The sequence below is a fragment of the Hirundo rustica genome, chromosome 15 (genome assembly GCF_015227805.2).
Source record: "Hirundo rustica isolate bHirRus1 chromosome 15, bHirRus1.pri.v3, whole genome shotgun sequence".
Lineage (NCBI taxonomy): Eukaryota > Metazoa > Chordata > Aves > Passeriformes > Hirundinidae > Hirundo > Hirundo rustica.
In genome coordinates, this window is record NC_053464.1 from 16,483,302 (window position 1) to 16,498,855 (window position 15,554).

General features: G+C 39.1%; 1 protein-coding gene across 2 annotated transcripts; it reads left to right on the forward strand.

Annotated features, from left to right (window-relative positions):
- Positions 1-1,608: 1,608 nt before the first annotated feature.
- UBE2I (ubiquitin conjugating enzyme E2 I) lies at positions 1,609-14,196 on the forward strand. 2 transcript variants are annotated; one of them, XM_040079537.2, is made up of 7 exons: positions 1,609-1,741; positions 5,709-5,787; positions 6,032-6,115; positions 8,762-8,834; positions 10,465-10,574; positions 10,742-10,821; positions 13,538-14,196. In XM_040079537.2, exons 2-7 carry the CDS (start codon positions 5,722-5,724, stop codon positions 13,599-13,601), a joined length of 477 nt encoding a protein of 158 aa, XP_039935471.1. In that variant the 5' UTR covers positions 1,609-1,741; positions 5,709-5,721; the 3' UTR covers positions 13,602-14,196. The 2 variants fall into 2 exon arrangements, with proteins under 2 accessions (XP_039935471.1, XP_039935470.1); XM_040079536.2 differs by lacking the exon at positions 1,609-1,741 and adding an exon at positions 1,753-2,070.
- The last annotated feature ends 1,358 nt before the right edge of the window (positions 14,197-15,554 follow it).

The following is a 15,554-nucleotide window of genomic DNA, read 5'->3' on the forward strand; positions in this document are numbered from 1 at the left end:
TAAAAAGTTTTACACTTTGCATACGTTTTCTTTTGCACAGCTCAAAAACCACCCTGCCTAACATCAAAGATTCTAGAATTCACTTGCTTTTTAATATAAGTGCTTCCTTTGTTTGAAAAACTAAGCTAATGGAAATTGATGCTTTGTAATAAGGCAAACACATAAGTTTCAAGGACAGAAATGGCTGAAGGGAAAGTACAAAGCACAGGTTGTTGAAATTGTCCAGGAAATTTGACAGCTGTGTCCTCTACAACTATAGAAAGGTTCATAATTGAGTATTAGTATTGAGAAGACCACTGGACAGCTCTTATTTTCTAAAGTGTTAGTAAGAATTTGAGAAGCTAAGACCCATGATTTTTAAATTTTTAACGGCTCTGTAATTACATATGAGGTGAATTTTATATTAACAGTTTAATCAGTTTTAAGTGCAAAGCACATTTTATTTTTTCTTTGTATATCCAGCAACATCAGTAAAATTGTGTTATTTTAGTAAACTAATTTGCTGCATTTAATTGCATTTGAATTTTACTAAAATAAGTGCTAAGAACAAATATTGCTGTAGTAATCAAGTACAGCAATTACAGTAATTATGCAATAAATGTGTGCATCTGTATTTTCATCAGACTGCCCTACAAAAAGTACTGGTACTTTAGAGTCAGCCAGCATGACTTCCAACCCAAATTCCTACTCTACATATCTGTTGCTTTAAGTTTTTTCACCAGTTAGGAAAAGTGAGAGCATAAAAAGGAGAAGTGTCTACCCTGAACTAGAAACCAGGTTATAAAGGGCACATAAACGACTAAGTCATTAGCAACCTCTTTGGATCTTTTATAATATTTAGGGTTCGTTTGGCACTAGTTTTCCTTTCAGTGGGAAGTTTCACTTCAGAAAGATGAAAATGATCCTGCAAATTCACCTTTTAGAGTGCTGTTCATCTTTCACTGTGCTGAAGTCTTGCCTGGTAATAATATACACATAGTCCATATGTATGTAACATCCTCAGAGACTGTAATGTGTACAATTTCGTAAGAGAGACCCTGGAAGCCAAGTGTTAACAGTTTCCACTGCTTTTATATTGCTGCTGGTGAAAGGTTTCTTAGGTAGAGTGATCTTCAGCACATATTCTGATTAGGGCTGTTTGAAATCTAGGTGATTATTTATTGAAATAGTCAATTCTAGAGTTCTGAAGAAACCATTTTGAACTTTAATACTATATAGAACATCGTTGAAGTAACGTGGACACAGACTAGCGCAAAGCATAGCCAGGCACAGGTTTCAGGACTAAAAAACTCTTCTGTTTCATTAAGAGAAGTTCAAGATGAGAACAGAATTTGATTTATGTTCTACTTGACACTAAAAATTCGTTCTTAGAAACCCAAACTACACCTCTCCTCCCCCCCAAGGAAAGGAAACCAAGCCATGCCAAACCAAACCAACCTAACAAACACAGCAATGGGAAACAAGAACGGGGCCATAAATCCCATAAAGGTCAGTGAAACTAGCGCGAGCCGGAGGCAAACTGAAGACCGCCTTCCGTGCCGCCTGCCAGCTTTCTGATAGGCCCTTCCGCCCGCCTCGTAGCCGCGGAAGCCCCTCAGAGCAGCGGCCTCTGCTCCAATCAGGCTTGGCCGGGCGCAGGGGGCGGGGTTCGGCCCGGCTCGAGCGCGGCCCGCCAGACCTGCGCTCGCCCGCCGACGGACCAGGCGTTCTTAAGTCGCAGGCGGCTCCCACAGCGCCAGAGGTAAAAAATGATTCAGCTTTCGACCGGAGCTGGCGGGAGCCAGAGGCACGAGGAAGTGATCGGCTTTGGGATAGCCGCGCGTGAATTTTTTCGGTGCTTCATACTCAGGCATTGTTAGGGTCACCTCTGGGTCCTGGTCTCGAGGATGCGTAAAGCGTGACGATAGCATCACAGACGGATCGGGCCGAGGGACAGAATAGCGCTTTCGCCCTCCGCGTCGAGGCGAGAGGGAGGGAAACTCCGGAGTGGAGACAAAGCAGCGGGAGCGGGAACATCCGGGTCACTCGCGCGGCCTCGATCCGGGACACGCGCGGCGGCAGCGGCTCTCGGTGAGGCCCGGCCGGGAGTGGGGCCGGGGTGGCCCCGGGGTCGGGAAGCGGAATAGAGCGGGGCTGGGCCGGGCTGGCGCCCCTCGCCTGCGATGGGACGGGACCGGCGGCCATGGGCGTGCGGGGCCTGGGGCTCCTGCCTTGTGGCTGGGCCGGCCGGCCCGCCCAGCGCTGCCCGCCTGGGGCTCTGAGCGCCCGGCAGGTCTCGGTGGTGGCGGGCGGAGGTTGCCGAGCAGGGCGTGGAACCGCTGGGCCTGCGCGAGCCCGTTCCGCCCCGCCGGGTATCTGCCCGGGAACGACGGGCGGGCCCAGGGTGCCCCGTGCAGGCCTTGGGCGCTGCCCCGGCCACTCGCGGGGCCGACGAGACCAGCGGCCCTCCGCGGTGCCGGGCAGTGCTCGGCCCTGTCCAGTGACTTGGCCGTCGAACACCGAGCCCATCGCCGCGCGGCATCCTCTGTTGTTCAACGTGCGACTCCCGTCGCCGCTCGGCCTCTTCTATCTTTCTCTTGCCGCAAGCCGAGGAGACTTTATATCCTAGTCCAGAGTTAGCGTGCTTTGATTAAAGCTCAGACCGTGGCTTTCTCCACCCTCTAAAAAGAAAGTTTGTGTAGTTCGGGGCAAACTACTTCGATAATAATTTCTTCCTATGTCAGTATTTAATTTGCAAAGTAAAAAATGTGAGGCTAGCAATCACAACGTTTTGGTTGTGTTTTTTTGGTTTTTTTTTGTTTTTTTTTCCTTGCTGCTTGGAATCAGTAAGTCGTACTGAAAGTTCTTGAACCTCAAAGAGCATTTTGTTGATGTATTTAGAGTTGCCTGTGGCACGGGAACCATTCTTTGGAAGACGTGCATTTTGTGTGTGAAAATAGCTTGCTCCACCCCATCCGAGGGTGTAAATGGCTAAGATACTCTGTAATAGGATGCAAACATTTTCATCTGTGATGAGCGTGATGGTTTTATCTTGTCCTTTTTCTAAAGTAAACAGTAACAGCAGCAAAGGCAAGCTACTGAGTAAATTTGGAAGATCCTGTTAACTTTCTGAGTTGGTGGCAGTAAAAGGGATATTGCTATGTCTTAATGGCAGGGGTAAATTTGGGGGATTAAACTCAAAAGAGTGAAGACCAATGAAGATTGGTCTCTTCGATCTTTGTGGCATGTGCAAAATAGGATTGAATAGACTTCTGGTGCAAAATTCTTTCGGGTAATTTTGTACATTACTAGATTGAGATATAGAGAGTATATATTGGCACTTAGCAGATTGCTTTTGAGGGGATGCTTAACTAATGGGATCTTAGTTTTTGAGATGGGCTTTCAGTCTTTTGTCTAATCTTTATTTTCTAATAGACTGATGAGATTTTAGATGCTTGTCTGTTCTCATCAGTAGAACTGAAGTCTGTGGAAACCATGTATGTGAAGCCTGTCCTCTCATATACACTGAAATTTTTCAGTGCTTAATTAAGTCAAATGCCTCAGGATTTGGAAAGCTATTTGTGGAGCATTAGAAAAATCTTTATTGTACTAGGGCACAGTATAGTGTGTAACGAAAGCAAGTAAGATGCATGGCCTGAAAACTCAGGATTTTTCCAATTACTTGAAAAGTTACTAGATTATTGATGTTCTGCAGAAGATACACTGTTTATTTACCCAATGAGAAACTGGCATTTCCCTTGAGGTGCATGTTGTAATGAACTGGCTGCTAGCCACAGGAAATGGGATAAATATATTTGAAAGCATCCTGTAGTGTATCTTTTGGCTGAAAAGGCAACTGAGTCTAGTGAACTATGGACAAGTATTTGGATGGTTTATAAGAATATAGGGTTTTCTCAACCTGTGATGGAAAGGTTCATATTAGTACAGTGGACTACCAGCTACCAAAAGCACAGCTGAAAATCATGCTGTATTACTCAGTTTGTTTACATATCTTGCAAGGGCATGGGTTCACAACATGTTAAAACTTACTCCCTGTATAATTTGGTTAAGGGAGAAGTTTTTTGTTGTCTCTGGGTTTTTGGTGGAGTATTTTTTTTTCCGCTTCCACTGGTATTTTTTTTTTTTTCAATGGCTCTGCATCTCCTGCTTGTGAACAGACTAAAATTTGAAGTCATGTCTACACATTCACTAAGTCCTGCATGTCTTCTGCAATAATTAAGGTACAGGTGTATGTGTTCAGAATACTAGAGGAAAATTGGACTGAATATGGGAATATTCTTGCATGTGTGCATGTTCACTGAGTGTGAATTGTCCCTTTTTAAAAGCTTTATCTGACATTACTTTAGTTGCTGTCTTGAAGATGAATTAGGCAATATGGCCATCCAGGCAAAACTGACTTAAAAGGTTGAAGAAGGGATTTAAAATACATAGTGTCCTAGGAACTGCATAAATTGCTTAATCTGGTGGTTTTAAAGATCTGCAATTCATATGTTTATAATAGTAGTAGACTGCAGGACTTCTTATAAGTAATCAACATATTGAGGGGTGGTGAAATCTTGCATAATTCTTAGCCAGTGTATAAGTGTTTGTTTTAATAGTGGTAACACTGCTTTCATTCATTCTGTGAGCTTGTTAAGTGGAAGCATTTTACTATTCTGCTGTCAAAAAGACTTGTTAGGGATGTGTGAAGTTGAGAACAGATTGACCTGGCTTCTCCCATTGCCAGTTATCAGCTCTTACTTAAAATGTGTAGAAGTGCAGTTATGAGGAGGATTAAAACCTTCATTGGAATATGACCATGTGGCTCGTGAAACCCTGAGTTTAGATACAGTTTGACAATGAAAAAAACTCTCACTTTGACTACTGTTCTGGATGAATGGAGAATCCTCCCCAGAATTTGAAAGCACCACTCATGTAATCGTCCTGTCTAGAACTGTTGTTCTGTGACATGCAATAGTGAATGACTTGTGCTCTGCATATTTTTTCTGTAGTCGTGGTCACCATGCTTGGCTGTTGCTAGGGCAGTGAAGGTGCAGAAATATTCTTCAGTTTATACTGGAATTGAAAATCTTTCTTGTGGAATGAGCTGCTGGCTCTTCCTTAGATGAGTTCTGTGTTGCTGCCCGTTCCTGCTGTTGTCTACACGTTTTATAGTGGCATCACTGCAAAACTAAGATGACTGTTAAACTCTGTGCCCATGTTGCTTTTGTGTGGAATAATGGCTTTCAATGGGAATTTACCCAAAAAGTAATAATTTCTTATTCCCATTTGCCAGAAGTGGGAGCAATGTAGGTGTTTGCCTACGGAGGGAATTTGCCATACCTGATGTGGTATAGGAAGAAGATAAACAGAGTGTGTGTCAGTTGTACAAATAGGAAGTCTGAGTACTTTTACCATTACTAATACTGTTTCTGTAGTCAAACTGCTGTCTAAGTTGCTTCTAAGATATGGGGTTCAAATAAAAAGCTGTCGGGTGAGGATGGAATTTTGTAGGTCAAGTCCAGTAACTAAGAGCTCGATGGCATGGGGAAACTTGATGTTAGTCCTGATGAGAAATTCTGCAGGCCGTGCAGAAATGGGCATCTAGGTTATTGAAGTGAAAATGAGAGGTCAAAATAATTCTTGAGTGAGCAGGGTTTATAAACACATAATGCATTTTTTACGTTATAAGTAAAAGTATATACTAACAGCAATTACTTTTGTTTTAGAGGAAATCTGAATATGTCTGGCATAGCTCTTAGCAGACTTGCACAGGAGAGAAAAGCCTGGAGAAAAGATCATCCATTTGTAAGTATGAAAACCACCAAATTTCTGACTCTGCAGTTGCTTCAGTTTTCTGGTGATGATCTTTTTGTTATCCTGATAGGATTTTTTTTTTAAATTAAAATCAATATTTTTCAAATTGAAAAAAAGCTGTTTAAAGCTATGTAGTGCAAAAGGAAGTAACTCGGTGTAATGATAAAATATATCATGAAGTATTTTAAGTACAACTTGTACGATCCTCATCCTATGTCTTTTTGCCTTAACTCAGGGATTTGTAGCAGTACCTACAAAAAATCCAGATGGCACAATGAATCTAATGAACTGGGAGTGTGCTATTCCAGGAAAGAAAGGGGTAAGACTTAGTGTTCTCCTAACTTCTCATTTATGGCGAAAAGTAACCATACGTATAGTGGTAAGTTGCTCATGTATTACACTGACAATTGAGAATTTAACTTACATGTAGTTTAATAAAAAAGTTTGTATCCTGCTGCTACTTTAGAATTAAAAGTGCCGTGGACTAGGAATATTGGACAAAGTACACCATAAGCCTGTTCAACTGTTGGCACTTACCACCTTAGGAATACAAGTTTTCAGGGGAGTGTTTAAGAGTCTTGTGCTGAACAAACAGGAGGTTCTCTTCTGCTTCTTCTGAAATACTACTATTAATTACTTGAGGGGTTTAATTCTTTCTTTCTGATCTTTGGTGTAGGACTCGTTTGCCTTGCCTTTTCTGCTGCCTTTTGCCAATTGGCTTAAATACCCTTATGATCTTGTTTCTTAGATTCTGAGAAGACTCTGGGTGTAGGCAAAACCTGCAGGGTCTGTGATGCTGCCTTAGTTGAATGCTGAACATACTAGTTTTGGTAGTTGTCTGTGCACAGCATTGGTCAGTTCTTAAAGAAGCACCGACAAATAATCTTATCACAGTGTAAGGAAAAGCTCACCCTCTTGTGTTCTGCCAAAACAAGATTATTCCCCATAACAGTTTATGTACCTTATCAAGATGTCACCTTTAAAATACTTAAGTAAAATTTTTATGCTGTACAAAATCTTCATGGTATTACTTTGAAGTTTTGTAAACCACAAAATGGAGCAAACAAGGCCTTAAAGCCAGCTTCATATGTACTAGAACATATGTCACACCTGGAAAAGATCAGTTATGCCAATGTGATTCCTGCTAATTAAAAGAAAAGTATTTAACAAGAAGCAGCATGATTTAGTCATCTCTACCAGACCAAGCAGTTGCTCTCTATTGCCTTTTTGTTTGGAGGCATCCTATACTGCTTCCCCTTAGATGAGTAGTTGAAACCACCAAAATGCTTTCTTGTCAGCCAGATGAAATATTGAAGTGGTGTTAATCCTGAGCTGGATACTCCGTTCACTCATTTGACAGCAAATCACTTGTTAACTGCCTAAAATTTGACTCAAAAAACATCTGCAGCTAGTCCCAGAGTGCAATGTGGTCTTGATTATACTGCTGTCTTACTGTTAGACTTAGTAAGGCTTATGAGTGTCTGCTGTCTTTCACCCACAAGATATGTTGTTTTATCAGAAACATAAAAAACTTTGCCAACTCTTCTGTTCTGTGTAAATTATTAAAAGCTATGTCTTCCTCTGTGATTGAAAGCAAACAAAATACATTGCTTATTCTATCAAAAAGCTAATATTTTCTAAAAAAGAACTCCTCTGAGAAGGTATGGAGAATAGATTTCTAGTTGTTGACAACTGACTACAGCAATTTAGAACGAGTTCTTTAAGTACACTATAGCAAATATCATCAAACTCATTTACTTCTGGAAATGTGTTATCTTATTATTTCCTAGCATGTTTCTCTTCCTTTTCTATCTTGAGACTTTGCGTAATGAATACCAATGACAAGAGAGTGATTTTCTCTTTTCATGTGGGTTTTTTGGGTGTTTTGTTTTGGTTTTCATTCAGATAAAAATCACATAATTCAGATAGGAAATAATTTAAATTTTCCTTCTAAGGTGGTCTTCAAACATACCTGTTTGTGAGGATAAGATTTGATCAGTTTTGCTCTTAAGATGTGAAGCCATCTGTACTCCACTTATTTTAAAGAATCAACCCAACATTTACTTTCACTGCAGTGTTTTCATAGCAAGGGCAAGTTACAGAGAAATAGCAGAGAAGTTAAATGTACAGGTATAAGAATCTTTTCTGAATTTCTACCCTACTTAGCAGAACTCAGTTTGTCAGAATATAGGCTTTTTTTCTTTGTTTACATATTTTGTATATTTGAGACAGTCTTTATTGCTAGATGGTTTTTCTTTTTTATATGACCTTTTTGAGTAGTGCTGTCATATTTGGGTTGCTTTATGTCATGGGAACTGCTCCTATGAGTGCCCTTTCCAGTTTCAGACAGGGATAAAGAGCCTCGTAAAATTCCTTGTTATACAGAAAGGTGGAGTCTTTGAGACTACATTCTACCAAACGCAGACAGGGTTAGTTTAGACGAGTGAATCTTATTAACTGTAGCAGTACTACAGTCCTGTCCACATTTTTAGCTCATTTGTCGTTTTATTAGCCACATTCTCATAAGGCATAAGAGAAGCCATTTACACATGCTTAAGAGGTGTATCCATATCCTATCTTCTCAAACTTAAGTGAGGGTACAACAGCCCCTTCCTCATTGTATGTGTATCATGTAAAACTTCAGAAGTATTCTGTTCCTATGTAGTGTGAAATTTTTACTTTTATATGGAATTACTGGTGAAGAGCCTGACTGTGTTGATGACTCGGCTTCACTTACTAGCTGTAATAAAGAAGGAAACCCCTTCCTTTCCAGTTCAGCTTCTTATACAGGTAGGATAGCTTACCGTGGTCCAGACAGTGTGCTACAGTGCAGAACAGCTATTTTCTACTGTATAGCAGAAGAATGTCTTTTGCTTTGCCTGAGAAACTGTATTTTTGGTAAGCTTTTTTCCACAATTTTGAGTTTTCCTTGCTGTAACTGAAACTCTGCATTAACTTTTTATAGACACCATGGGAAGGAGGTCTATTTAAACTACGGATGCTTTTCAAGGATGACTACCCTTCTTCACCCCCAAAATGTAAGTAAATTTACTGAAAACCACAAATTTATTAGAACCATGTTGAAATAATCCATGAGGTTGTTACAAATGGTTATTACTTTCTTACAGTTTTGTTTGATTTTGTTTTGTTTTTGTTTTGTTTTTTTTAGACACATTTCTTTTTCCCCACCCACTTTGCATTCAGAAAGTTGTGATTAAATCAGTTAAGTGCTCAATATATCAAAAGTGGGAGGGGAGGGAGATTGGTGCACAGGTTCCCTCAAAGTTTGACAAAAGTATTGCTTGAAATGCTCACTACATCATCAGCGCTCCTTGGAAACTAATATGTAGGCATGCTTAGACTAAATCCCGGTGTTCTTACTGCTAACTTGGTATTCTAAGCTAAGAACTCAGAAGACAGGAACTTGGAAAAAAAGGTTCTGTAACTTGAACCTTTTAATCAACTTGCTCTAAAATACGAATATTTTTCTGCTACTATGTATAACAGATCTTTAGATACCTAGTTTCCTTATTAAGTTTTTGAACTGAATTTTCCTTATACCATCTCAAACTTACCTATTAGAGAAACCTGAAAACATCTACTGCATTGCACCATTTCTTGGTCCTTGAATTGGCTACCACCTCAAATTAATGACAGTAATTACAAATCGCTTTTTTGATAGTGATCCATCTCTCATAACATTAGCATATTTCAGCTCTATCAGTTCCTGGCTACTCCTTTTGTTTGGTACCACCTAAATACATGTAAGACAGAGGGAAACATCTCTTAACTGAAAACATTTAACATTATTTTCTTGAAAAATACCAGTTTTCACATCCTGACAGCGTTAAAGGAATTGTCATGCTTTAAAATAAGATGTATATGTAACTGGTAAGGCTCCCTACCAGTGCAGCTTCTGAAGTACCATTGAACTTCATAGGGCAGAAGACTGTTATGTCTTGTGAATATTTGCAGTATCAGATGAATTAGAAAGCTGTGCTAATATGTAGCTATTTCATGTATGGCAAAAAGAGTGTTGATTACTTTACTCAAGATGCTGATGCATTTAAGTCCTGTAGAGACTAAAAGCAATGCCAGAATATAGATGGAGTGGCAGAAGGAAAGCTGCACAAGCCTTCAGCTAGTCTTGTAATTTCAACGTGTTCCTCTTGTTCAATGCATCTTGATTATATATAAAATATGAAACTGAAAAAAATGCTGGGAACTTAAGTCTTCCTTGTATGAAACGCTCATTATTTTAAAGTGAGGGGAGAAAAGATGAATGAAGGGCAGTATCTTTCTTTTACATAGTAGTATGTGAGGCTGAAAAGACAGAATTGTTTTTAAAAGGTCTTTATCACAAAGCTACTACAAATTACTTTGTCAGTTAACATTTCTAAACCAAAAGATTACCAGTCAGAAAGACAATGTTAGAATGCTGGATTGATATCACAGATGTGATGGAGTTTGTGTTGTAGGTGCAGCCTGAGGCAAGAAGAAAACTTACTAATAGCTACAGAAATCTGTGGGGTTTTATTTGGGGGTTTGGGGGTCTTACGCCAGTATCGGTTTGGGGATTTCTGGGTTTTGTTTTCCCCTACTGATCTAACCCAACTCTCTGATCTTCCGTTTAGCACTGTATGCAAGTAATTTCCTCTTCTTTATCAGGTAAATTTGAACCACCGTTATTCCACCCAAACGTGTATCCTTCAGGCACCGTGTGTCTCTCCATCTTAGAGGAGGATAAAGACTGGCGGCCAGCAATCACAATTAAACAGGTCATTAGTTGTACTTAGACATATTCTTGACACTTTTGCTTTGCTTGCTTATGTGATGCGAATATATGATGTTCACTGTGTGTTCCTAAATTGGTTTCTAAGGGTTTTTCACTGAATCTCTATTAGTAATATCTATATGCCTGTTACTTCCATTTCTTTTTCCGTAGATCTTGTTAGGAATACAAGAACTTCTAAATGAACCAAATATTCAAGACCCAGCCCAAGCAGAGGCATACACAATTTACTGGTAAGTGTCTTTGTGTATCAGCTTGAAAGCTGTCATATTGCCTACAGTTGTCTGTTACTTGTAATATAACATGCAAATATTTTTACAAATGACATGGGGAATTTTCTTACCTTCATGACTGTATTCTATGGAGATGCCTAGATTGTGCTAAACTTGAACAAAATGGCAATATCATAGCTATTAGGGTAGTGGGGCTTTTAATAGCAACGCAACAGCAATTAAGTGTGACTAGTCCTTACATTTTCATCCTGGTTCTAGCCCAACACAGAGTCCTTTCTCTTAAAGGCTAAATAGTAACAATGAGGCATAATGGTGTCTGTCACAAGACCAGAAGAGGAGACTTAATTACATGATAAGTCGCATTCCTCAGCACAGGAGTAACTTACTTCTGCCCAGTAGTGTGTATCCGTTAGAACTTGTGCCTGAAGGTTAAAGGAGAACTGTGGTCACTGTAGGAAACATGGCATCTTCCAAAAGAATAGGTTGAAAAGCACAGAATGTCTGTAGCTTTAGCAGAATGAAATTTGTATGGATTAGGAAAGGGGATAATTCGTGACCGAAAGAAACTTTTTGGGTTTGGCGGTTTGTTTTTTTGGGGTTTTTTTTTTTTGGGCTTAATCTTAAAAGTTTTCCCACCATTAAAAATGGATAGCTGTTCTATAATCTTTATGGAAGCAAAACATTTTAAACAAATGCTTTTGGCACTGGCAGAAATAATAACCAAGATGGAACTGTGGAATTACAATTCAGGACAGAAGAGGCCTCCAGGAGAGTGCCAGTTTTGAAAAACAATGGTTTATGCGACTGTACATGCAAGCTGTGTTAAGTATGTTGGTTTTTTTAATAGGGTCCCAGTGAAAAGGAAACATAGGGATGGGTAGTGTGGCTTGCATTCAATTAATGGCTTCACTCTGTTATTTTTTAAAGTACTTACTGAAGGCTTGATGGAGTTGAGTGCATATGGAAGACAGTTAAGTGCCCACAGTTGTAGGAGACAGGAATGATGAGGAAGGCCTCAACTTCTATACATGTATAGATAGTCTGTGTTTTATTTTTTTAATCACCTTCCACATGCATGTATGTACAAAACTAGTCTTGGCTAGTCCTGTTTCTGTTTAAAGTGCGTCCAGGGGGAATAAATATCTAATGAGCTTAAAATACTACATGATTTTTGTTACTTCAAGTATGTATAGTCTCCCATTTATCCTCTTCATGTCTCTTGAACATGCAGAGTATTTCAGATGGCTTACTGTTACTCTGCAGTCTGAGAATATCTCTCTTGCTACTTAGTGAACATCCGGTAGAAGGTAAACAGAGCAGGATTGTGCACGCATCTGTAATGTTGGCATAGTTGATAAATACTGCAGAAGATACACCACTGTTTACATAGATGTCTTTTTGTTGAGTTGTTAAACTTTCAACAATGAATGTTGTATTCAAAATAAGAATACTTATTCTCAGGGTTCCTTTGGTACTGTCATTCGGTAATTTTAGCACTCCTAATGTGCTAACCTACTTCCTCCTTTTTGCTGTAGGCATTCAGGGTCTGCTATAGAAGGCATTATTCTGTGTGGATTCTACGGGTGCAAGAATTTACAGCTAGGCTATGTTATTGTGTGGCAATGCAATATAACTCAGGGAAAATGTAGAATAAAGTTTGTAAATCCGTTCATTAGAAGAGAGTATCTTAAGTCTCTTTGCTAGCAATTGTTCATTGCATGTGACCACAATGGTTTTCATTTCTTCATCCTCCCCAATCTCTTACGTTCTGGGGATATAATTTGCTGCTTTTTTTTTTTCCTTTCACTGCAGCAAGCCTTCATAGTTGAAAGTTAAATTTACTGCAAAGCTGTCTGCGAAATCTAGTCACTCTAAACTATCTCTGGCAGAAGAGTAACAGTTACAAATTCTTGTTTAGCTCAACTCACACTTCTGACAGCTAATACAAAATGGACAACTGAATGTAAATGGATGCTTTACTATGCCACTACTATCCATTTTTGGCACAAGAACAGAAAACAAAGAACTTGCCCTTTTACATCCTGAGTCTGAGGCTTAGTGACTGGACATAGTTCCCTCAAGTAATACTTGTTTAATCAATCTGTAGCAAGTATGCTACACATAGCTATGTTGAGCTAGCTATTTTTCCCCAGCTGAAGATTAGGATAAACCTAAATCTGCAAGTCAGGGTCTGTAGAGATAAAGGCTGAAATTACCACACTGTTATCATTTTCCTGTTTCTTACGAGTGTTTCCATTCTCTCTCCAAAGAAGTAAAGATGGTAATTTAAAACCATATGAAGTCCACCAGCTGTTAGTGAACTGCTCTTCTTACTTTGGACTGTTAGAATACTGGAATTTGTTGTTAATGACCTTAGGTCTTAGTGTGAGTGGGGAGTAGAAAACTTGAGATGAATGAGAGAATATGTGCACGTGAGGTACAGTTGGTTTTGAGAAGAGCAAGTGCAAACCTTTTCAAAGAGATTGGTACGGTATGAAGTCAGTGCAGTCATTTGACAACGGGTGACGTTTGGGAAGTAACTAGTTGAACAGTACAATACTTGTCCAGAAAAGTCTTTAATTTAATGTAGCGTTCCATGAATTGTTATCAAAAGGGTTTTGCCTTCAGCAATGACTTCTATTTCTCTTCAATATGAAACTAACTCTGTAATACACCCTCTGATTTCTCCAGCTATAATTACCCTTTCTCTTTTCAGCCAAAACAGAGTGGAATATGAAAAGAGGGTTCGAGCACAAGCCAAGAAGTTTGCACCATCATAAGCATTTGTCATGCAGCGTCTTTAAAAGGAAGGGATTGGTTTGGCAAGAACTTGTTTACAAAACTTTTGCAAAATCTAATGTTGCTATGTACAATTAATATCCACATAAGGGGAGGGGGTTGTATGTGTGCCATTTTCCATATTCGCCAGTTGTATACAGTTCTAAATTTGCTGAATTGCCCCCAGTTTTTTCATACAGGGTCTCTTCCTTCAGTCTTTTGTATTTTTGATTGTTATGTAAAACTTGCTTTTATTTTAATATTGATGTCAGTATTTCAACTGCTGTAAAATTATAAACTTTTATACTTCTATAAATTCACTAGTATCTCTAGTTACTTTGCTATCTGATGCAGGCATGCTTTAAAATGTTAGAACTATATTTAGCCTCTAGCTGGCTGTATGAAAAAAAATCATGCCCTCCACCCCCTTCCCTCCCTGAATTTGTTTTTTTCTATCTTTCAGGAACTAGGTTGTTATTGCTTAAGAGCCTCTGAGATCCAAAGTTAGCCAGCATCCTTATTCTGCATCACTTTCTTTGTGTTTATATGGCATTCTGTCTGTGTTGCTGTTTAGAGTAAATAAACTGTTTATATAAAGGGCTTTGTTTCATTTATCTTCATTAAAATTATTAAAAGACTGCAATTTAAATGGCTCTGAACACAATTCCATGCAAGTCCTGTTTTTAAGGCTTGTGATGCTGTGTTTGCCTTTTGTTTAGCTGTTGCCTTCATTTGTTTTGCCTGTGCCTGACCCAGAGCATGTATGTGGTCCTTCCATGTGTGGGAACTGCAGCAAGTCAATTCTGATCAGTTCCTCAAGCAGAGACCAATTGCTTACTGTGCATAATGGGATCAGCATACTGGTGTGACCATGTTAATATGAAATAACATGAGGTTTAGACTGATATGAACAGTAACAGAAGTTGTCCAAGGAATGGTGAGGATTTTTAATGGTGCTTGTTTATCAGAAATAATTTTGTGCCTTTCCATATGTTAATACATATAGTTTCTAGGGAAATGATGTGCTCTATGCAATTACAGTTTCCTTCTGTAAAGGACATCTGTTAAATTATGTAAGTTATTTTCATGTATGTCAAGCTGATATGCCCTCTATTAAACTTTCACTGCTTTTTTAAAGTCAAAATCATTCTGCAAAACAAACAAAAAAAAAAGTGAAAAGCTTTGTTTCATCTGAGCTTAGCTTCTTCAGTGCTTTTATTAAAAAATGGCTACTGCTCAACACTTAGATTCAACTACATTATACAGCTCTGTTCCCAGATCTGTTGTGTCTGCATTTGATTACTATAGCTTTATAATATAAAAGCATTCCCCCAGATCAGAATAGCTGACATGGTCACATTGTTCTCAGTCCTTTAAGAATCATGTTGAATTGCTTGTCACTATCTAAGAAATCCTTGCTAAAACATTTGGGAAAGATCTCATATGTGTGGGGAAGTTATTGAAAAAAACTGAATCAAAGGAAAAGTCTCCTTGTAGAATTAGTTTACTTGTGCTTCTTGTTTCTAAAAGGGAAATTGAGTATTTGTACCACTCAATCTGCTGCTGTTACTCCCAGCTCTAGCTCCAGTAGTGCTAGTATTTAATCCTAGTAGCAGATCGACAAGAGGAGATGGTCCTGTGATGTGAAGAACTTTATGAAGGTGAGTCTACAAATTGTCCTTAGTATTTCCAATTCTGCTGAAGAATAGCTAAAGTTTTGGTTTCAGATGGGTGCTTGAAACTCCAAAGAGTATTTGATTTAAATATACAGAAAACAACTCCTAACAGCTCGGTTTCACTACACAAACTGGCAGGCATAAGGAAAAGTGACACAAGATATTAGTGCTGGTGCAAGTCTCCACAAAGCTTTAAGGGCCAGACAATGTGTATTTCTAACTTGGTACAGTGCCACTTATAGCAATTAAAGTTCCTGAGAAGACATACTGACATATTAA